The sequence below is a fragment of the Musa acuminata genome, chromosome BXJ1-9 (genome assembly GCF_036884655.1).
Source record: "Musa acuminata AAA Group cultivar baxijiao chromosome BXJ1-9, Cavendish_Baxijiao_AAA, whole genome shotgun sequence".
Taxonomy (NCBI): domain Eukaryota; kingdom Viridiplantae; phylum Streptophyta; class Magnoliopsida; order Zingiberales; family Musaceae; genus Musa; species Musa acuminata.
In genome coordinates, this window is record NC_088335.1 from 20,631,958 (window position 1) to 20,656,838 (window position 24,881).

The 24,881-nt window shown below is 37.8% G+C and overlaps 1 protein-coding gene across 3 annotated transcripts; it reads right to left on the reverse strand.

The window, feature by feature from the left end:
• Positions 1-734: 734 nt before the first annotated feature.
• Positions 735-24,454, reverse strand: LOC135585614 (calcium-transporting ATPase, endoplasmic reticulum-type-like). Of its 3 annotated transcripts, none has more exons than XM_065083409.1 (9): positions 24,298-24,454; positions 22,098-23,580; positions 21,328-21,433; positions 21,115-21,236; positions 3,683-3,961; positions 3,189-3,572; positions 2,683-2,792; positions 2,376-2,604; positions 735-1,540 (listed from the first exon to the last, which is right to left on the reverse strand). In XM_065083409.1, the coding sequence occupies exons 2-9, from the start codon at positions 23,457-23,459 to the stop codon at positions 980-982; spliced, it is 3,153 nt and encodes a 1,050-aa protein (XP_064939481.1). In that variant the 5' UTR covers positions 23,460-23,580; positions 24,298-24,454; the 3' UTR covers positions 735-979. The 3 variants fall into 3 exon arrangements, with proteins under 3 accessions (XP_064939481.1, XP_064939482.1, XP_064939483.1); XM_065083410.1 differs by lacking the exon at positions 24,298-24,454 and adding an exon at positions 24,020-24,291; XM_065083411.1 differs by lacking the exon at positions 24,298-24,454 and adding an exon at positions 23,753-23,897.
• Positions 24,455-24,881: the final 427 nt, after the last annotated feature.

The window sequence follows — 24,881 nt, forward strand, 5'->3', positions numbered from 1 at the left end:
AATAATGAGGAAACCTATCTCTTGGCCATAGCTCCCCCTCCTCCAAGCACCCATAAAAACTAAGCCAATTTGTGTGCGGAGAGGGCGAGGGCTAGGGCTTAGATAGCTGTTCAGATGAGCTAGTTCTAGTGTTTAAAAATGTTAAAGACTCTTAGGCATATTATCTTTAGGGATAAAATATATTTTATAAATTCAAATATTAATATAAAATGCATAAAATCCTAGTAAAAAGAAATATCGGGTGTTAAAAATATACTGTAATTAGATTCTGTATGTCTATGGGGGGAATTTGTTCAAAGTGTTTATGTTTTATCTTTTAGCTAATAGTATTTTGATTTTCTTATTTAAAATAATTTGCTATATGTTAAAAATTAATAAATCTAAATCAAATTAGTCAATACATATATCAATTTGAATATCGATTCAATCCAAATACTTAAGCTTATTAGATTGTGTCAAACCCTATATATATATAAATATATTGAACAATACCAAATAACAAATCGAAATGCCACAAGTTGCAGCTACTGTGCAAACGATACTCTCTGGCCACAGGCAGGGGTTCACAGCAGAAGTGAGAGGAAACAGAAGGGTTTAGGTTTGATTACAGAGGTAAAGGAGGCGACTAAGTTCTCCACCTGACAGCAGAAATTGTTCGCTCTAAATAGGCATTTTGCCACTTGGTCTCTAGTTAATAACTCTTTAACTCAGTACCAAAATAGAAGTTACAAGAATTAGAAAGAAAAGCATAACACATTGACCAGTTATATAAATTTTCACCAGTAACTTTTACAGATTGCGGTACAAGGCGCAATACATTAGCACCGGGGAAGATACAGAAACACTCTTTCACCTGATGGTTTCTAAAGAACTAAACGCTATTTGATTTCTAACAGAAAATTCTACTGTACGATTTAATCAGTGTCTATGAGAGGGTTACAATCTTTCGAATGTTCAAAATACTACTAGGTCACGGCATCTATGCCATCTTTTGCTTATGAATCCTCCACCATCGCCTCCTACCGGCATACTTCAGCACCTCATCAATTAGCACCACAGGGACAGACACCGATACAACCAGAAGCCATTCATTCAGGCTCAACGGAACGATTCCAAAAATATTTGCCAGAAAAGGGACATAAACAATGATAAAATGGAGCCCAAATGAAACCAGCATTGCAAGGATTAGCCAAGGGTTCCTCCATGGGGGCACATGAAGTAAGCTATTGTCTTCTGATAAAGCATTGAGAGAATTGAACATCTCATTTGCTACTAAAACAGATAAAGATAAGGTCATTGCCTTGACTTTCCCAACTGTGAAATAGTCACAGGGATCTGTGAAAGAAATCACTCGATCACCAGCTACAAATGAATTAGGATAGAAATCAGGCCATGCAGGGCATTCTCTCCATGAGCGGAGTTCAGCTAGAGAGATAAACGTGTGGCCATCACTAGCAAGATCTAGGCCCATGAAAGATGGTTGAGTGTACCACAAGATGAAGACACCAACAGATGCTAAACCAACATAAGCACCGATCACCTGATTAATCAAAAACAGGCATAGCTCACAATCAAATTGTACAATTCAAAAATATTTGATCTAAGTGAACGCACAAATGTGACAGTTTAACAATCATAGTTAAAGATTTTACTTATTAAAGCTGTTCCACTATGACAAAAAATGTACTATGATTTATCTCAGAAAAGCAATAATACCGAAAAAATACCATCATAGAATCTGACAGAAACACATTCGAGATAAGCATCCAGCAAGTTCCTCTGCTTATACATCTCTATGAACTCAAGTGATTGGCCCAAATTTAGTAGACCTTATATAACACTTAATACTAAACCGAGTATTTTATTGTTTTGAACACATACTACATTTCTATCATATGCGAGAGAGAATCTTTTTAGTTGTGCACTAAATTCCTAAGAAAAATCAGATAGGTAGCTGTGCACTATATTCATAAGAAAAATCAGATAGGTAGCTGTGCACTCGATGAATGAGAAACAGAGCCCACGGAGTGGGGTGCTTATGTGAGTTTTTTGGTTGATTTTGCCGTTGTGCATTGAGCCAGCAGTAAAAAGTTTTGTTAGGTCACTTGATTTCGTTAGTTGCAAGAGATATTCTTTTCAATTGAATTCAATAAGTAAGAAGTGAGTTTCAGGGTGCATTATCAAGCTCTTTCTGCTATAGGGCTTTTGGAACAAGTATGAAATACAACACTTGCAAACAAAGAGCTTTAGAGTTTGTGATGTATCACAAGTTTACTCAGACAACTTTAGTTCTGCGGTCTGCAATCAGGTACTTACCAGATTTAACATCTTCAGACAACTACAGAAGGGCTTAAAACATAAAGCATTATACTTACCATGTAACGGAAGAGAACCCAAGAATTAATAAGAGCAGCATTGCTTTTGCAGGGTGGTTTCTGCATAATATCAACATCCGCAGGGTTAAAACCCAGAGCTGTTGCGGGAGGCCCATCTGTCACCAAATTAACCCAGAGAAGCTGAACTGGTATTAGGCATTCCGGAATGCCAAGTGCAGCAGTCAGAAAAATGGAAATTACTTCCCCCATATTAGATGATATCATATATCTAAACAGAAAGAATCATAAAATGAGCATAGAGGTCACAGTAAGTCAAGAAAACAAAAAATACTCAGAAAAAAGGTACCTAATAAAAGATTTCATATTACTGTAGATAGCACGGCCTTCTGCAACAGCTGAGACAATTGTACTGAAATTGTCATCTGCCAGAATCATATCAGCAGCTTGCTTTGCAACCTGAAACAGAAGTGATTTGTAAGACATTTAAGATCAATTATTTTTAGTAACCATAATAGAAAATCCTAAAATTTGGACAAAGAGGAGCTGGAAAGATAATCCTTAAAAAAGATATCTCATGTTTTTGAAGTAAAGAAAGACAATCCAATATCTTACTTCAAGCAAAATAACATAAAAGAGGCATTATTACCAAGGAATACCTCAAAAGAAAAAGTGTTCATAGGAAAGCCAAGTCACAATACCCGTCAAATGAATTCATAAGTTACAAGTTCATATCTGAATTAACCTCTAAGTGAAAACATGAAAATGCCAAGAATTGTCAATTGAGTGATTGATAAATGCATTTATTGCTCTCACAATTCCACTATATTCATAAAGCATGCATGCTCCACTTACTTCTGTTCCTGTTATACCCATAGCAATACCAACATCAGCTAGCTTTAGTGCAGGTGCATCATTGACACCATCTCCAGTCATTGCAACTATCTCACCCATGTCCTTTAGTAGCCGCACAATATCTTGTTTATGTCTTGGCTCAGCCCGTGAAAAAACTACACCTCCAGGCTTTGACAAAATTTCCATTTGTTGGTCAGCTGGAAGGGTCATGAACTCTTTACCAGTAAAACTTTTGCCTCTGAGGCTTGTCTTGTCACTAAATAGTGCAATTTCCTTGCATATTGCCTCTGCAGTGGACTTATTGTCACCAGTTATGACCATAACTTTGATACCAGCACATCTACAATCTTCAATGGCCTTGTGAACTTCATCACGAGGAGGGTCCTACTCAAATTTGCAAGTTCATAGTCATCAGTGCGCAAGAAAATATTTACAATTCAGAGAAGCAACACGGAAGAGTATAACAAATTATAAGAAATAACTCAAGGAATTACCCTCAGACCAACCACTCCAACAAAAATTAAATTACTCTCAATTTCAGGGTAGTTAGCAGGATCAAGCAACCTCTTGTGAGCTGGATGAGTTTCTGAATTGTAGTCAGAAAACTCTCCTAAGTCATCCTTAAAAGCAAATCCCAAACATCTTAATCCCTTCGAACTCATTGCCTGGACATTCGACGTTATTAACCATTTAGATGCCTCATCCAGCAAAGCAACTGATCCATCTGAAAGCTGGACATGAGAACTCCTCTCAAAAACACTTTCGAAAGCACCCTGACAATGGAAACAAAATTAATGTACAAGAGAGAGTATCAAATGTGATTAAATATTATCCAGTAAATATAAACTTTTAATTGAAGTTCATTTAGATGTAACAAACAATATCAAGCAGTTTTAGCATAATTATGTATCCTTCAACGAGAACCAACTGATACAGTTGATGATATCTTGAACTGCCAATTTTTTTTAACTAAAGAATTTACTAGATAGTTATTTGATTGAAACATTATTTTCTTCGTCATATTCTTACACATTCATTTAGTGAAAAGACATTTCTTTGGATTCTATGAGTTAAACCTTTTTCATTTCTAATTTTCTCATGCTTGTATGACACTTTTATAGGAGTTCAGAAACAGAGATGCCTAATGAGTCATGCAACCTCCTCTGTTCCTCTGTGATTTACTGAAGAAGTTACCACCTAAGTGGTGCAACACTTACGTCATGGACCTGGCACATTCAAAATGGCGGAGATGAGATTATTAGTAAGTCTTCTCATATTCATATGTTGAACAATGGATGTGAGACATAAATGCTATTATAATGGTTGTGTATTTTAAATGTACTGATCATGTATTGGAGCCTAAGAAGCATGGACACAGACATGAGACATGAGACATATATATATATATATACATACATATACATACATACATATATATATATATATATATATATATATATATATATATACATACATATACATACATACATATATATATATATATATATATACATATATATATATATATATACATATATATATATATATATACATATATATATATATATATATACATATATATATATATATATATATTCTATTAACATGAATTTTGTAGTACTTGTACTTAAATTTTATAAACTCAATAATATAAATAAATAAATATCATCATATAGGTTAAAACAATTAAGATTATACAAATGTAAGTATCCAAAATAAAGGTTGGGTATACCAAATAGAATTTAACAATTTCTAAATAAAATTGATATATGTTTCCTTATTACGATCTCCAACAGTGATTTAAAAAGCGTTATGCATCAAAAGGCACCAAGGTCCAAAAACGCCCAAGGCATTAGGCGCTCGCCCGAGCGAAGCGAGACGCTAAAATATAAAAATATATAATATAATTAATAAATATAATTATTTAAAATTTTAAATAAAAATATGCTATTAAATTAAGAAAATCTAAGATACAAAATCACAATGTCATATTAACAAAAAGTTTCAAAATTCAAAACAATAAAATTTTACATCAAGGTCATTCATCATAATCAATATTATCGTCATTTTCACACAAATCATCTTCATTGAATTCGTTATCTTTTTCTTGTCCTTCGACTCCTTCCTCTTCATCAAAATATGTTTCATTCTCTATGTCTTCAATAATAGTAGGAGTCGAGCTTGATGCTTTTGTACTCATTTTTCTCTTTATCATCTGTCTTGTATATGTTTGTAATTCTCCAACACCTGAAGCTCTTGTCACATCTCCTCATGTCAATCTATCATTTTCAAATACAAGCTCGTCTTCGACATCTTGCAAATTAGCACTCATTTCTCCTACCAACCACTCATTTAAATCATCAATATCTTAAAATGAGATTGAATCAATTATATTTTGCAAATCATAACGAGCCTTCAAAGCTTGATTATACTTTATGTAAACAAGATCGTGCAATCGTTGATGTTCCAACCGATTTCTTCTCTTCGAGTGAATCTATCATGTCATATAATTTAAAAATATATTAATACATCTATCTAAATAAATAAATAAATTAAAACAAAAATATTTAGTGATCCTTACATGCTCAAAGACACTCCAATTTCGCTCACAACCAACTCAAAGCACTACATGTTAAAATAAGTGCACTTTGATAGCAAATTCCTATAAGTTCGGGGTGGAATTTCTAAATAGACTCCACCATTCAACTGCAAAATTTATGTTATTATTAGCAATAACATAGTAACATAATATATATGAAATTAATTATATCAAATTATTAATACCCGGAGACGTAGTTGTCTTGGATTAAATGGTAATTGAAATTCTAAAAAGACTTTCGACATTTTTATATAAAGATAATTCACGAATAATCTTATCTTGAACCTCAAGGTTGTGAACTAATCTTGTAACGCACTGATATAACCCATCCAAAACTTCTGCATCAAACCCAACAGATTTAATCTTATAAAAAAATTCAGGGTTCAAATAATATCCAACTACATATAAGAGATGATGAAGTTGACAATTTCATCTTTCGTCAATGATTGTAAAAATTTTCTCATATTTTTCTTCATTTTTATTAAAAGACTTTTTAATCATCTTCTTTATTCTATCCATAGCCTCATAAATATATCTCATTACAGGTTTATTTTCATTATCCACCAATCGAAGGACTCGAAAAAGAGGGCTCATTATCTTTAATATATAAACTACATGATTCCAAAAGGATGACATTAAAATGATATCAGTAGCCCTCTTGCCTTTTGCTTATTTTGCCTATTTACTTGTCACCCATTTCTCAGAGATAAACATGTATCTCAGATTATGTTTTTGACGATGCACACTTTGTAATGTCAAGAATGAAGTAGCAAATCGGGTGACACCATATCTTACTAATTCTTTGTTACTTGTAAATTCTCTCATCATATTCAAAGCCCTAATATGATTATAAATAAATCCAACAACAAAAATTGCCCTTTCTAGGGTTTTCTTGATATCTAAGATCTTTCTAATATCCGTCAACATTAAATCAATACAATGTGTTACACATGGAGTCCAATATAAGTATTGTCTTTTTGTTTCAAGTAATTTACCTAAGACAAAGGATAACAAAAATAATAAGACTTAAGGGTTTAACACATTTAATTGAAGATAAACTAATTAAAAAATTTAAAAGATGAATATTACCAGCTAATACATATAGTTGCTTCCATTGTCGGTTATGATTTGAACGGCATTTTGTTCTCCAATTTCTTCCACGAAGTTGTCAAGTAAATCATATATCTTATCTCTAGATTTTACAAAAGATGAAGCATCTATTGACTTCACAAACATAGTCCCTAAAGAACAATTAACAATAAAATTAATTATACTCCTGCACCTCCTGTCAGTCCAAACATCTGACATAATAAAGCAACCATGTATTGCCCATAATACTTTATGACCCTTTAGTAAGTCATTTATATAATTTAACTCTTTTTGCAACAATGGAACTCGCATTTCATAATAACTTGGAGGTTTTAATCCGACACCATATTTTCCAATAGCTTTAATCATATCCTTAAAACTGTCTAAACAAGTTGTACTAAGGGGAAGACCAACCTAATAGAAAAAGCGAGCAATGTGTTAAATTATTCTTCCTCTTATTTCTTTATCACAAGCGTCACTTATATTTGTTTGTCTAAATTTTGAGCCTCTTGCTTGCCCTTATTGCTTCTGGGATCCTTGAAACATATATAGATCCATTGATCCTTTTTTATCCTTCTTTATACTTATAACTTCTTTTCCTTTTTTGTCGTATACTTTTTTCCCACTTGGGTTAATACTCATAGAATAATCTTCTTCTTCATCCCTGAGATGTTCAACATTATCTTTTGGTAAATTCCCATAAGATTTATTCTTGTCTTCTTTTTATTTATATAACTCAACAACTCTTCTTTTACCTCAGGTGGACACTTTTTGCAAGCTGCTATATTTTTTAAATTTCCTACTAGATGTTGTTTTGCACGAAAAATACTACCTCTAGTAGTCTTATCGCAGAATATGCAAGTAATTGCATTAAAATCTTTTGGATCCTTTATATAATTATACTTCCATGCATGATCTTTTTTTGATGTCATTGGAGACTCTATTGAGTTACTCTATACACTTGCCATTTATCTTGAAACCTAACAATAATTTCAAATAAATAAAAATTAAAATAATATATTATTAATTTAATAAATACAAATACATTACTATTACTAGTATACTGTTAATAGTATACTTTCAAAAGAGGAGAAGGAAGAGGAGTGTAAGGGAAGACCGAGGGTGCAACGATAGCGGTAAAAGTGAGCAGCGGCAGCGAGAGTGGCGAGCGGCGATAGTGGCAACGGCAGCAGTAGGAGCGGGAGCGGCGAGCGACGACAGCAGCAGCAATAGCGAGCAGCGGTAGTGGGAGCGGCGAGCAGCGGGAGCGGCGAGTGGCGGCGAGCAGCAGCAGCGGTAGCGTGAACGCAAGCAGGGTTAGGGTTGGGCAGCGGTAGCTAATATAGGTGCTTTAATTGGTTCGATTAAACCAACTAAAGCATCGGAGACCAAACCAGACCTAAAACGCTGGTTCAATCGCTTGGTTTTGTTAGGATCAAGAGCACTAAGAGGGGCGGGGGGGTGAATTAGTGCAGCGGAAAACTTTCGACGATTAAAACTGCGTTCGTACGTTGAAATCCGATTCCAACGTAAAAGTCGTTTCGTGCAAATAATAACTTTGAAAGCTTACGGAAATGTATTTGAAGTAAATAAGGCAGGAAGTTTGTAGTTAAGATAGAAATCGGAATGTAAAACCGTTTTCGGAAACTTAACTTGAAAGTGAGTTCGTAAAAGAGCAGAAGGCAGTAAGCTATTGAGGAGGTTTGCAGTAAAGATAAAATGCTCAAAGTAAATGCAAACCGAGATTTATAGTGGTTCGGTCAATCTTGACCTACATCCACTTTTGGCTTCCTCCACCAACGAGGTCACCGACGTCCACTAGAGGCCTTCCTTCAATAGGCGAAGGCCAACCACCCTTTTACAGTTTCACTCCTTTTGACGGGCTTAAGAGACAACCCTTACAAACTTTTCTCTCCACTCTTGAAAGATTAAAACTTGGAAAAAGAGGGAGGAGAACTTCTAGCCTTTACAACACTTTTGAGCTCTAAAAATCACAGAGTAAGATTGGATTTTCGGTGCCCTTTCATGCAGGAAAGGGTGGGGTATATATAGGCCCCAAACTAGTTTGAATTTTGAGCTTAAAAATGTCTTTTCCCGGATTTCCGGGGTCCTGGCGGTACCACCTCTTGACTTGGGCAGTACAACCGCCTAGCAGCTCGGAGACTGAGCTTCTGGATGGTGCCACCACCTGACAGGGGCGGTTGCACCGCCCAGTCTCGCTCAGAGACTGAGCCCTGGTGGTGCCACCGCCTTCCTGGGGCGGTTGCACCGCCTAGTCTCGCTCGGAGACTGAGCCCTGGCGGTGCCACCGCCTGTCAGGGGCGGTTGCACCGCCCAGTCTCGCTCAGAGACTGAGCTCAGGCGGTGCCACCGCTTGCCTGGGGCGGTTGCACCGCCCAACTTTCCTAGGAGACCCTCTCCTAGGCAGTGCCACCGCCTAGTAGGAATTCTGGTTCGAATGGGTTGATCCATTCGACCCAATATGGGTCTGTCAAGGGCCCAATTGCCCCCAGATTAAGTTAATGGGATCACCTCCCATTCCTAACTTAATCTACATGCTAACTACGACAATTCTTAAGACATTTACTACAGCTTGCTCCGGTGCGTCAATCGTTTCTTCCGGCGAGCTTCCGATGAACTTCCGACGAATATCCGACGAACCTCCGGCGATGCTCCGACGGACTTCCGGCAAACTCCTGGACTTGCGACGATCGATTTGGCGAGTTCCGACGAGCTTCTTTTAGCAAGCTCCGATAACCTTCCGGACTTCCGTCGAGCTCTCGAACTCCAAACGTGATCATAGTCTTTGACTCCGGCTCAACTCCTGCTGCATGTCTTACTTTCATCGTAGTTAATCCTGCACACTTATCTCAACATATGGATTAGATAACACATGACAATTGACTTCATCATCAAAATCCGAGATACAACAGGTTTAACCCAGGGGCTCGCCCGAAGCGCCCAAACGACGCCTCTTTGAAGCGCATCGTCCGGAAGTGAAACGAGGTGCTCGGGCCTCGCCTCGCCTCGCCCGAGCGCCTAGGCGAGCACTCGAGCGCCTATTGAAATCATTGATCTCTAGATTTTTTTCCTTTCAATGTCGACAATTCATTATTGAATCTCGGATTTTGATGATAAAATCAATTGATGGGTTAATTAATCTAATCCATATTATTGAGATAAGTATGCAGGATTAACTACGATATATTGAAGACATAAAGCAAAGTCTACGGGAGTCAAGTTCGATGGGTGTTCGAGAGTCCGCCGAGAGTCCGAAGATTTGTCGGAAGTGCTGCCGGAACCAACCGAGAAGAAATCGGGGACTTGTCGAAGTTTTCGGAAGTCCGCCGAAGAGATCGTCGGAGGTTCGCGGAGATCACCGAGAAGCAGTGATTTAAAAAGCGCTATGCGCCAAAAGGCGTTAAGGTCCAAAAACGCCCGAGGCGCTAGGCGCTCGCCTAGGCGCTCGCCCGAGCGAAGCGAGGCGCTAAAATATAAAAATATATAATATAATTAATAAATATAATTATTTAAAATTTTAAATAAAAATATGCTATTAAATTAAAAAAATCTAAGATACAAAATCACAAAATTAATAACATTAAAATCAAAATAATATATTATTAATCTATTAATGAAAATTAATCATTTCAAAATTCAAATAAACTTAATATTAAGATTTAAGAGTATACTGAGCAGTCTGAGCTTGACGGAGAAAGGAAGCAGCGGCGAGCGGCGGGGGGAAAAGGAAAGGGAGCGGGAGGCGCGAGTAGCGGGAGGGCTCGCGGGAGTCGCGAGCAGAGGGAGGGCTCGCGGCAGCTGGGAGGGCTCGCGGGAGGCGCGAGCAGCGGGAGTCGCGAGCAGAGGGAAGGCTCGCGGGAGGGCTCGAGGGAGGCGCGAGCAGCGGGAAGGCTCGCAGGAGGGCTCGCAGGAGACGCGAGCAGCGAGAGGGCTCGCAGGAGACGCGAGCAGCGAGAGGGCTCGCGGGAGGGCTCGCAGGAGGCGCGAGCAGCGAGAGGGCTTGCGGGAGGCGCGAGCAGCGGGAAGGCTCGCGGGAGGCGCGAGCAGCGTCAGCGGGAGCAGCGGCAGCGAGCGACGAGATCGCGATCGCGATCGAGAGCGACAGCGGCAGTAGGTTAGTGTTGGGTTAGGGTTTGGGTTGGGGTTATATCGGTTTAGTTGGTTCGATTGAACCAACTAACAACCGAACCAGGACCGAACCAAACCTAAAATTCTGGTTCGGTCGCCTTGGTTTACCCAGGCGCTCGCCCGAAGCGCCCAGCGCCTGGGCTCGGGCGAGCGCCCAGGCGGCGCCTGTTTGAAGCACGCCGCCTGGGACATTAGCGAGGCGCTCGGGCCTCGCCTCGCCTCGCCCGAGCGCCTAGGCGAGCGCCCGAGCGCCTTTTGCAATCACTGCCGAGAAGGCTCGGCTACTTGCCAAAGACTCGCTGAACTCGACACAAGATCGAGAGCCTGCTGGGAGTCCACCGGAAGAAATCCGAGGGTGTATCGGAAGTCCGTCGGAAGATCGCCGGAAAGCTCACCGGAAGGAAACTCGACGTTGCCAGTTAAAAGATCTGCTTAGGATTATGTCTTGTTTTCATAGTTTGCATGTAATTAGGGTTAAGATTAAAAAATAATCCTATATCCTGGTTAGAGGCCAACTGGGCCCAAATATGACTTGGTTTGGGCCAGATTTGAAGCCCAACCAGTGACCCGTAAGGTCGGGCAGTGGCACCGCCCAGAACCCAAAGGATCGGGCGGTGGCACCGCCACTGACATGCGGTGGCACCGCTAGTAAACGGTCAAAATGACATTGACAGGCGGTGGCACTGCCATCTCCGGGAACTCAAAGGAATTCAAAATTTGGAACCCAAATTTGAATCCTCTTAGGGTCTATAAATACCCCTCAATTCTCAGTATAGGACAACTTTTGAAAAGTAAGAGATTAAGATAAAAGATTTAGCAAAGTCTTTAGCAAGTTTTGTTTTTAATAGCTTGAGTGTTCACCTCCCTCTTTCTCTTTGAAAATTTGTAAGAGTGTGAACCACTTGTAAAATGTTGTAAGATAGGTATTTGTCCTTCCCCTTCAAAGTGATTTGCTAATGGAAGTTAGGAGCCTCATTGAAGAAGGCTTCGTAAGTGGATATAGATCATTTTGACCGAACCACTTTAAATTGGTGTGTACCTTGAATGTGTGAGTATTTACTTTTCTGAAACCGTTATTTACATAGCAGCAAGCTTTCAGTTTTCATCTTCTCACTTTACTCGAGCTACTTTCTCCAAGTTATTGACGAATTGAAATCTCTACGCATTTACGAAATCGTTTTCAAATTTACAAATTTTAATCCGCTGCACTAATTCACCCCCCCCCCCTCTTAGTGCCGCTCCGATCCTAACAATTGGTATCAGAGCAGGCTCACTCTCATATTTGGTTTAATACCCAAGAGAGATGGCTTACTCCGGTATGCTTGAGGGTCATTCTATTACACGTCCACCTATGTTTAATGAGTCGGATTACACGTATTGAAAGACTCGAATAAGGATCTTCCTCATTTCCATGGATTTCGAGCTTTGGACTATTGTCGAAAGCGGATTTCAAAAATCTTCTCTTCCGATGAGCGAATGGGATGAATCGGAAAAGAAGGTTTTTACTTAAAATACAAAGGCTATGAATGCCTTGTTTTGTGCATTGGACAAAAATGAATTTAATCATGTTTCAATTTGTTATTCGGCTTTTGATATTTGGAGAACTCTTGAGGTCACTCATGAAGGCACTAGCCGAGTGAAAGAATCCAAAATCAACATTCTTGTGCACTCTTACGAACTTTTCCGAATGAAACCAAGTGAGTCCATCGGAGATATATGCACCCGTTTCACGGATGTCATTAATGGACTCAAAGCTCTTGGTAAAGATTTTTCTAACATTGAACTAATAACTAAAATCTGAAGATCCCTTCTAAAAAGTTGGGATCCAAAAGTTACGGCCATTCAAGAGGCTAAGGACCTTAAAACATTTCCTCTCGAAGAACTTATTGGGTCTCTAATAACCTACGAAATGACGTGTCATGCTCATGAAGAGCTCGAGAACCCTCTTCCAAAGAATAGGAAGGATATGGCGCTTACATCACAAGAAGACCACTTGAAAGGAACATCAAGTGATGAGGACAGTGACAATGACATTGCACTTTTAATTCAAAAATAACACCAAAAACAAATTTGAACATAAAAAAGATCAAGTAATATGCTATGAATGCAAGAAGCCAGAGCACTTGAAAAATGAATGCCCCCAAGCCAAGAAGAAGCAACCAAAGAAGAAGAAAACTTTAAAAGCTACTTGGGACGATTCAAGTGATTCCGAAAGTGAAGAAGCTAGCAACAAAGAGGAGGCAAACTTCGCGCTAATGGCTTTAGGAGAAGAGGTATATAATTTAATTAATGAAGATTTATCTTTCGATGAACTTTCTATCAGAAGTTTAATCTTTTAAAGAAAGAGCATGTCTTACTACAAAAGAAGCTTGATAGTCTTCAAACTCCTCCATGCTCTAAGTGTAAAAACTTAGAAGCAATAAAAAATAGAAATTTGCTACTTAAAGAGACCTTAAACAAGTTTAAGGTCGGTAGCAAGGGATTGGACATGATCCTTGCAAACAAGGGTCACGTTGCAAATAGAAGTGAAATTGGTTTTATGAGAGGATATCACCAAAATCCTACCACTTTCATTAAAGGACCCACATTACATGTTTCACCTTGTTTAAAATGCAACTTTTGTTGTAAATCCGAACATATTGCTTACAAATGTCCATTTAGAAAAATTAATCCACATAAGTTGATATGGGTTCCTAAAGGAACTATAAATACTTCAATGATGAATAACAAAACTGGTAAATCAATTTTTGAGGCACCCAAAATCAAATGGGTACCTAAAAACCATCATCTTTTGTAGATAAACCCACAAGCTAAAAGTAAGAGATGGTATCTTGATAGTAGATGCTCAAGACACATGACTGGAGATTCATCTCATTTCTCTATGCTCACTAGCAAAGAAGAAGGGTACATCACCTTCGGAGACAACAACAAAGGCAAAATCATTAGCAAGGGAACCATAGGTAACAAATCAAGTTTTTCAATTGATGATGTATTACTAATTGATGGATTAAAATATAATCTCTTAAGTATTAGTCAATTATGTGATAAAGGTTACATCGTTAGATTTGAATCTAATGCGTGCATTATTGAAAAACCAAACAATAATATGTCAATGATTGCTTTAAAACAAAATAACGTCTACACCATCAACCTTGACGAACTAAGCAATGAAATGTGCTTCTCCGCTTTAAATTATGATGCTTGGCTTTGGCAAAGGAGATTAGGCCATGCAAGTATGAAACTAATATATAAGATCTTATCTAGAGAATTAGTACGAGGGATTCCCAATATGAAGTTTGTTAAGGACAAAATATGTGATGCGTGTCAACTAGGTAAACAAATAAAAACTAGTTTTAAACTAAAAAATCAAATTAGCACCACTAGACCATTACAATTGATCCATTTGGACTTATTTGGACCAATTGACACGACGAGTCTAGGATGAAGCAAATATGCCTTTGTAATTGTAGATGACTATAGTAGATACACTTGGACCTATTTCTTGGCTCACAAAAGTGATTGTTTCAAATGCTTCTCTAAATTTTGTAAACTTACTCAAAACGAAAAAGGCTTCATGATTTCATCAATTCGGAGCGATCATGGTGGCGAATTTCAAAACCGTGACTTCCAAAGCTTTTATGAATCTAATGGATATAACCACAACCTCTCCACTCCGAGAAATCCTCAACAAAATGGAGTAGTTGAAAGAAAAAATAAAAATCTACAAGAAATGGCAAGAACTATGTTGAATGAACATAGTCTACCCAAGTATTTTTGAGTCGAAGCCATTAATACGACCTGCTACGTAATGAATAAGGTTCTAATAAGACCATCTCTATCAAAACTCCTTATGAATTATGGAATAACAAAAAACCAAATGTTTCTTATTTTAAAGTTTTCGGTTGCAAATGCTTTATTTTGAATGAAAATGATGCCCTAGGAAAATTCGATGCCAAATCCGATGAAGGCATCTTTCTTGGTTACTCTTTCGTTTCTAAGGCTTTTCATGTTTTTAACAAAAGAACCTTAGTTATAGAAGAATCTATTTATGTAGTTTTTAATGAAATTTTCGAGTTAAATAAAAATGATTTTGATGATGATCTTGGTTTTGATAATTTAAATTTATGTGAACCCTCACCTCAAAATAGCAACTTGGATGCTTCTTCTTCCTTACCTAAGGAATAGAAGTATATGGATGCTCATCCAAAGGAGCTAATTATATGAGATACATCAAAAGGGGTTCAAACTCGTTCTTCCTTCAAGAATTTTTGTGCTAACGCCGCCTTCCTTTCTCAAATTGAACCTAAATGCATCGACGAGGTCTTGAAAAATGATTCATGGGTTATTGCAATGCAAGAAGAATTGAACCAATTTGAGAGGAATGAGGTATGTGTTCCTAGACCTAGTGACCATTTAGTCATTAGCACTAAATGGGTCTTTAGAAACAAGCAAGACAAATGCGGTATCGTGGTTAGAAACAAGGTTAGACTAGTGGCCAAAGGTTTCAACCAAGAAGAACGTATCGACTATGAAGAAACCTTCACTCTTGTGGCAAGGTTAGAAGCCATTAGGATGCTCCTTGCCTATGCTAGTAGTAACGATTTTAAACTATTTCAAATGGATGTCAAAAGTGTCTTCTTGAATGGTTTCATTTCCAAAGAAGTTTATGTCGAACAACCTCCCGGATTTGAAAATTCTCTTCTTCCTAATCATGTATTCAAATTGACTAAAGCTCTTTATGGCTTGAAACAAGCTCCTAAAGCTTGGTATGAAAGACTTAGTTCCTTTCTTATTTTAAATAATTTTACCAAAGGCAAGGTTGATACTATATTGTTCATCAAACACTTTGAAAATAATTTTCTTATTGTGCAAATTTATGTTGACGATATTATTTTTGATTCTTCGGATGAATCACTATGTGAATCATTTGCCAAATGTATGAGTCATGAATTTGAAATGAGTCTAATGGGTGACTTAACCTTCATTTTAGGATTGCAAATTAAACAACTTAGTGATGGTATATTCCTTAATTAATCTAAATATACATTAGAATTGCTAAAACGTTTTAACATGGATGGTTCAAAAGCGATAAACCCTCCTATGAGTACCTCAACTAAATTAGATATGGATGAAAATGGTGAAAACTTTGATCAAAAAACGTATAGGGGAATGATAGGTAGTCTACTTTACCTCACCACGACTAGACCGGATATCATTTTTAGTGTAGGACTTTGCGCTAAGTTTCAATCCAATCCGAAATTATCTCATCTTAAAAATGTTAAAAGAATTTTTAGATATCTTAAAGTAACTCCCAATTTAGGATTGTGGTATCCGAAATCCGACAAATTTAATATAATAGCTTATGCAGATGCCGATTTTGGCGGATGTAGGATAGATAGGAAAAGCACATCCGGAACATGCCAATTTTTAGGACATATACTTGTTTCTTGAACTTCCAAGAAACAAAATTTAGTTGCACTATCTACGGTGGAAGCCGAATACATTGCTGCAAGTGTATGCTGTGCACAAGTTGTTTGGATGAAGAATACATTATAAGACTATAGAATTTACTTGAAGAACATTCCCATAAAATGTGATAATACAAGTGTCATTTGTCTTACCAAAAATCAAATTCAATACTCTAGGACTAAGCATATCGACATTAGGCATCATTTCATACGCGATCATGTCCTTAACAATAATATCATTCTAGAGTTTATTGACACAAAAAATCAATTAGCAGACATTTTTACAAAAGCCTTAAATGAAGACCAATTTGACTTTATTAGAAGGGAACTAGGCATGTTAAATTGTCCTTGTGAATAAACTTGATTGTATGTATTTTCCGAAGTTTTTTTTTTTCCTCTTTCCGGTTTTCATGGATTTGACTTCTTCCTTCTTTTTCGATTTCAAATGACATCTTAAAGAACAATCCAAGATCCTATCCTATCTTGAATCAAACACCTCTGAAAACAAAAAAGGGGAAGGGAAAGAAAATTTTTGGCACGCCAGCGGTGGCACCGCCAGAACCGACGGTAGCACCGCTTGGGCGCTCAGTCCCCAGGCGGTGGCACCGCTCTGATTGGCGGTGGAACCGCCCGAGAATCCACATATAAGTGGAAGAGTTAGGGCCGGCGAGAATCTCTCCCTAGAACTCCCACAAAACTCTCTAAACCTCTCTCACCCTCATTCTAACCTTTAGAAGCCTAAGAGAGGGATTCTTGTTTGATCAAGCTCTCTATCTTCTAAGGAATTCTCCATAAGATAAAATATGAAATCTTTCCTTCTTCTTCTCATTATTTTGCCTACTCTTCATAGTTTTTTCCTTGATTTATCATCTTGTTTAGGCATGGCTCTTAAGAGATCAACAAGAACAAAATGGAAGAGGGTGGAAGGAGATTCCTATGACCAAAACTTTTTTAGATCTAATGAAGTAGCTCTTAAGTTTCCTAATTTCGAAACAAGAACTATACATAAGGGCAAACATTTTGATTTAGATAAACATGGAAACCTAGAACCCATTAGATGGTTTGTAGATTTAGATGTCTTACCTCTCCTACAAATCAATGAACCAATTTATCCTAGGTTGGTTAGGTTATTTTACGCAAACCTATGTGTGAACAATGATAGCTTAACAACCTATCTTTTAGGAACACAAATTCAAATCATTGATAACACTATTTGTGAACTAATTGAAATTACCGTAAAAGATAGGGGCTGTTATTTTAGAAATAAATGGGATGTCAATATAATCGGAGCAACTTACTCCGAAGCCTTAGAAACTATTTTTGCAAATACAAATCTAGGCATGATATCTAAAAGTTGCAAGCACTTACTGCCCTTTAACTCTAAAATTCTTCATCACATCATGACTAGCATACTACTTCCTAAGCAATTTCATCTTGATGAAATAAGTCAAATAGAGCTAAGCACCATGTATTGAATTATGACCGGACAACATAATTGTTTTGGATACTTAATCCGGCAACAAATGCAGGATATAATAGCTAAAAACATAATGTTACCATATGGGGGGTTAGTCACTCAATTAATACTTGCCCATAATATTTGTGTCTCACCCAATGAAGAAATAATTCAAGTTGATCGATTTAATACCATCAATAAAAACTTACTCAAAAGACTTAGATGCACTTTTAGCAATGGTATATGGATTAGGCAACCTAGAATGACTGATCCAATTCCCCCACTAGTAGAACACCCCGAAACACCAATTTTTAGGGGAAATGAATCTCCTCCTCCTAGTCCCTTTGGTGCAGCACCTTCATAATCTGCTCCTGCTTCATTCTCTGAAGATCTTATTATGGCAGAATTGCATCAGATCAAATCACAAGAGCAACTCAAATCACAGCAAGAGCAAATTCAATCTTAGCAAGTTGAAATTTTAAAGAACTATGACAAATGAATCAAAAGATAGATGTCATGTATAAGAACAATGGATTTCCTCCTAAGGATTAATCGATATGCTTTCTTATTCTATTACCTTGACATGCGATCCTTGTATAATTACTCTTAATGCCAAGTTAAAGCTTTGTCATCTTTGTTCTTTTTGTATGAAAGCTATGCTGATTCTTTTTTAGATGAATTTTGGATGAATGCTGATTTTCTTTCGAATGATATGAAGTTTGGATAAATGCTGATTTTCTTTCTAATAATATGAATCTTGGACGATTACTGAACTCGTTGTTATAAGATGAATTTTGTATAATCTTATGAATGCTGAATGATCGATCTTAATGGTGAATTTTTAATCACAAATTGTATACTCAAAAGTCTCATCTCCTTTTTTGTTGATGACAAAGGGGGAGAAGAATGAGTAAAATATTGATGACTTGTGCCAATGCGATAGCATGACTTATATGAATTGCAAAAGCTTGTGTAATGCAAATGTCTTATATGCATCGATAGCATGACTAATATGAATTGCAAAAGCTTGTGTTTTACATGCATCGATAGCATGACTTATATGAATTGCAAAAGCTTGTGTAATGCAAATGTCTTATATGCATCGCAAAACTCTTTGAGAATATCGCAAGTTCTTAGATTGGTTGATCATATGAAATCATGCCTTACATTTATATCATGAAATTCATGTTAAAAGTTCATATCTCTTGTCGAAATGATAATTGCCTTTTATCATTCGACTTAAAAATAATTTTCATAGCTTGAAATTATGAGAAATACGAAGTTTCGTATTTGCTCATGCTTATTGAGAATAACAATAAGTTCAACGGATAAAACTTATCGGTTTAGGCTTGAATTCAAAGAGATTGAATTTAAGTGTTTTTATCTTCTCATTATATGACATTTAGATAGGGGGAGTTATGTTTAACTCTATCATCAATTGATTGTCATCATAAAAAAGGGAAAGATTGTTGAATCTCGGATTTTGATGATAAAATCAATTGATGGGTTAATTGATCTATTCTATATTATTGAGATAAGTGTGCAGAATTAACTACGATAGATTGAAGACATAAAGCAAAGTCTACCGGAGTCAAGTTCGATGGGTGTTCAAGAGTCCGCCGAGAGTCCGAAGATTTGTCGGAAGTGCTACCGGAACCAACCGAGAAGAAATCGGGGACTTGTCGATGATTTCGGAAGTCCGCCGAAGAGATCGTCGGAGGTTCGCGGAGATCACCGAGAAGGCTCGGCTACTTGCCAAAGACTCGTTGAACTCGCCACAAGATCGGGAGCCTGCTGGGAGTCCGCCGAAAGAAATCCGAGGGTGTATCAGAAGTCCGTCGGAAGATCGTCGGAAAGCTCACCGGAAGGAAACTCAACGTTGCCGGTTAAAAGATCTGCTTAGGATTATGTCTTGTTTTCATAATTTGCATGTAATTAGGGTTAGGATTAAGAAATAATCTTATATCCTGGTTAGGGGCCAACTGGGCCCGAATATGACCCGGTTTGGGCCAGATTTGAAGCCCAACCAGTGACCCGTAAGGTCAGGCGGTGGCACCGCCAGTAAACGATCAATGTGACATTGACAAGCGGTGGCACCACCAGCTCCGGGAACCCAAAGGAATTCAAAATTTGGAGCCCAAATTTGAATCCTCTTGGGGTCTATAAATACCCCTCAATTCTCAGCAGAGAAGACAACTTTTGAGAAGCAAGAGATTGAGATAAAAGCTTTAGCAAAGTCTTTAGCAAGTTTTGTTTTCAATAGCTTGAGTGTTCACCTCCCTCTTTCTCTTTGAAAATTTGTAAGAGTGTGAACCACTTGTAAAAGGTTATAAGAGGGGTATTTGTCCTTCCCCTTCAAAATGATTTGCTAGTGGAAGTTAAGAGCCTCATTGAAGAAGGCTTCGCAAGTGGATGTAGGTCGTTTTGACTGAACCACTTTAAATTGGTGTGTTCCTTGAATGTGTGAATATTTACTTTTCTAAAACCGTTATTTACATAGCAGCAAGCTTTTGGTTTTCATCTTCTCACTTTACTCGAGCTACTTTCTCCAAGTCATTGACGAATTGAAATCTCTATGCATATACGAAATCGTTTTCAAATTTACAAATTTTAATCTGCTACACTAATTCACCCTCCCCCTCTTAGTGCCGCTCCGATCTTAACATTCGTCTCCATGCAGAATCTGAGTGCAGCACCACATGTGAGGGCCACATGATAAAGCGCCAAGGAGTGAAGTGGGAGCGGTGCCATGTCCCACAAATAGAAATCAGAATAAATAAAAAAGACAGCTGGAGACATGTCGAACATGTGTTCGGTCGTGTCCGTGTCCGACCCATGTCGGACACGGACACATCCACCACATGGGTCGGACACGGACACATCCACCAAAAGCATGTGTTCGTGCTTCTTAGATTAGAGCCATATGAAGCCAACAACAGGTCTTGTGTCTTTCACTTCTATTACTAGTAGTTTAATTCTCATGAAATAAATGCAGGATGTACCTCCTTTCAACTTCAAAAAAAAGAAGGGAGAGATGATTTATAGAATAATGGGGACAAAATAGTTGAGACTTAAGACTGCCTTAAAAACAATTAGAGGTTTTTCAGAAAATAGAATTTTACTCTAATCCAAATGCAATAGAAGTAAATCATAACGATCAAGCACCTTCACAAGAAGATGGTTGCTTCCAGTTGGTCTATGGACAATAACACTCATAGACTTGCGCACACGATCGAACTCCAATGCCGCAAGCCTCTTAGATCTCTTTGTCCACCACTCACAACAGTCTGTCTCAGAAATAATTGAATCAGAAAAAGAAATTTTCTTGACAATTAGTATAGTCTGAAAGACCAAAGAGAAAAACATATTTCTCCTCACCTAATCTTATAGTATTATGGTTGATGGAAAAGTCAGAAGCAAACTCTGTGTCACGAAATCTGTTCCTTACTTTTGCACCAGGAAGTCCCATCTTCTCAACCAGTACCTTTAAGAAGGATAATATTATCAGATAATTTACGATGCATGAGAAGAATAAAAATATATAGAAAAGATAAGATACATGGGCTAATTTAAAAATTCAGAATAACATTAAACAATAAAAATAGAAAAATTTGCTTGTTTAACTGCTTTTTGCTTGAAATGCATAATTTTTTATTGTTTATATGGAAAGATGAGAAATTTTGGTAAACATTCAAAGTTGGTTATGTATAAATCGATATAATGCCACGTAACTTTATTGAAGGCACTATGTTGTTCTAGAAATATACAACATTAAATTTCAATTATGTATCATAAGAAATGCATAAAATACCTTACTCAGTGCTTTATTATAAATCTGCCCTCAAACAGTAATCATGCAGTCTACCATTATGCAGTTACTATTTACTTTGCACAAGCTTGGTTAGCATTATTCAGATGCATTTCAAAATTTATAATTACATTGTTTATTCACTAGTCGCTTTACATTCTATTACCATTACACTTATTTTCGCACATTACATTCAAATATCTGCAAAAAATATGTAACATATTTTATCATGAGTTCATTAGGGTGTAATGTTGAATAAGTAATCATTTCACAGTGTAATATATGTAAAATGGTACATGCTTGTATGATAAATGCAAGTCAATTTGTATATAGCATGAACCTTGAGAGCTGCCTCTGTAGGCAAACCTGTAGCACGGAAAAGATAACCGTCACGATAAATTCCAGCATCATTGCAGATTGCACATATCTCCGCTAGAGCCTGCAAGCTCTCACCCATGTTGCGGTTGCACCAACCACTTATTCCTCCATCCTTTGGATTGTACGTTGTACCATCTACATGAAACACTCGAATAGTAGACAGCTTCTCACCGACAGTAAAGAATTCATTCACAGACATCTGGTTGGTTGTTAGTGTTCCAGTCTTATCTGAACATATTACAGTTGTACATCCTAAAGTTTCCACACTTGGAAGCTTCCTAACTATTGCATGTTTTTGAGCCATCTTCCTAGTACCCAAAGCTAAACATGTTGTGATTACAGCTGGAAGACCTTCAGGAATAGCCGCCACGGCAAGGGTTACTGATATTTTGAAATAATATGTGCATTTCTCGAATGAAAAGTAAAAATTCCACATTGATGTGTTTACACTATCCCAAGTTATAAAATTCCGGAAGTTCATGGCCCAAACTACCAAACAAACTATCCCAATTGCAGTAGTCAAAGTTTCGCCAAACTCATCTAGCTTCTTTGTGAGGGGTGTGTCTTGCTCCTCCTGTGAAGCTTCACTGATTTGAGCCTGAATCTTTCCTATTTCGGTGTTCATACCAATGCTAGTTACGATACAAATACAGCCACCATTGACAACAGTAGTTCCTGCAAACAGCATGCAATCTTTTGCTTGCAATTCACAATCATCTAAAAGCACAGGGCTTGTCCCTTTGATCACTGGCATGCTTTCCCCGGTCAACGAGCTTTGCTCAACTCTGAAACTTGAGGTAGTTAAAGTTGCTATTCTCATGTCTGCAGGGACCTTATCTCCAACCCTTATTTCCACAATATCCCCCGGGACTAGCTCTCGGGCAGGCAAGTCAGGAATATAGCGCCCATCTCTCTGAACCTTAGCATATTCACACTGCATGCTCTTCAGGGCTTCAAGGGCCTTTTCAGCATTTGTCTCCTGCCAGACACCCACCACTGCGTTAATGATAAGAATCGAAAAGATCACAAGTGGTTCCACATACACCTCAAGCTCTGTGTGGCCAGATTCATTTCCCTCCAGGTAAGCAAGTACAAACGAGATAAATGCAGCCACAAGGAGAATCTTGATAAGCATATCATCAAATTGTTGTAAGATCAGACGCCACAAAGGCTTTCCTTTCTCTTTCTTAAGCTCATTCCATCCGTACATCTCCCGCCTCTTTTCAGCTTCAAAAGAACTTAAACCCTTGCCCAATTTAACATTGTGCTCTTTCAAGCAATGCTCCACAGATCTAGACCACGCTGGGAATGGTTTTTCCTCCATATTCTAGATAAAACAAGTCAAACATTCCAATGGATATATTGACTGTTTCCTTAGCAGCATTCAATCAAACAGGAAGAGCTCATTAAATACATGATCAGCGAAGTACGTCCAGAAATATAATCTGAAATCCAAACGACAAGAATTAATACCAGACCATGTTGAAGAAACAGTTGAAGTATACTCATCTAAATGTAGTTTTTTATATTCGTTTCCAAAATGATTTTTATTCTCTTACAGTTCTGAATCACGGATTAGGAGGCAAAATAAAAAGAGAAGACGTGGGTTGCAAGTACCTGAGTCTGAATATAACGCGGACAGATTGCAACGAATCAGAATCATTAATTGCAGAAAACAAAGCATTGCAGAGGAGGAAACAATGAACCCTCTCTCCCAAAAAAAAAAGAAAAAGAAAATAACCCTCCCATAAAAATAAAGAAAAGAAAACAAGCATTTCCCTACCGAGACACGCTACGTTGGCATGCCAATCCATGAAATCAAATAAAATTATACGCACTAAGCGAATCAACATAAAGGAATCATTTTTTTTTTCTCTTCCGCACCTGCCAACGACAAACTCGGACAAACCAAAGCAACTGCGAAGAACGATGGGGCTATAATTGCATTATGACACAAACACAGATAAGCAGACTCCAACAAACAAGAGAATGACACCATAACTGCCACGGGAGAGAATTATTTGTGCCGCCGAAGAAATTTTCATATTTGCTATCTCTTTGTTGGAAAAGAACTACTTTTAAGTTTTGGTTAGTAGCAAATCTGTGGAGTAAACTGTAAAAAACCGGGAAAAAAAAAAGACGACGAAGGGTAGCGGCTGCACCTTCGCGGATGGGGCGAGAGAGAGACGGAAGGGAGGGCAAATCATTCTTATTTGCTTGGGACCAAAGCAAGGTATCGATGTCGATAAGCCTGGACGGGATGACCGACATAACTTGCGTGGCCTTAAATTAGTCCCTCAAAACTCTAATAACAGCCGTCTGCCTTGTGAAACCGCTCCGGCTTTTTAACTCTTCGCAAACAAAGGGGGCGCACTTGTGGTGGCGTCGTCACAAACCGCCCCGCCGTTTAACCCTTCAGTAAAAGGCGGTGTGAGTTCCTAAATTTGGAGTCGTCAGCTATTTTAATTGATAAATATTTTAATTGTTCCCCCCTTCCATCATTTATTTTAAACATCATAAATTTAACTGTGTGGAGAAACCCATCGTGTGGGTCCCAATGTTCTTACGGATAGGCCTCTTAGTCTTTCGTTGCTCAGCAGGAGAGACTGGCATGAACACTTCCTGCTACTACCGTGCAGTCACCTAATTGGATCCCATGTCCTCTGGACAAGCCACAAAATTAGTTGCAGACCTGCAGCCAGCCTTGTGCAGGACACTCTGATGAGACCCGTAAGATATATGCCGT

Coding starts and splice junctions, on each gene's coding strand:
- LOC135585614 (XM_065083409.1), bottom strand. CDS start 23,459: ATGGAGGAAAAACCATTCCCAGCGTGGTCTAGATCTGTGGAGCATTGC. Junction 3,962..21,114: donor GCAACCATCTTCTTGTGAAG/GTGCTTGATCGT, acceptor TTCCATTGTCAG/GGTGCTTTCGAAAGTGTTTT. Junction 2,605..2,682: donor AATATGAAATCTTTTATTAG/GTACCTTTTTTC, acceptor CTTTCTGTTTAG/ATATATGATATCATCTAATA.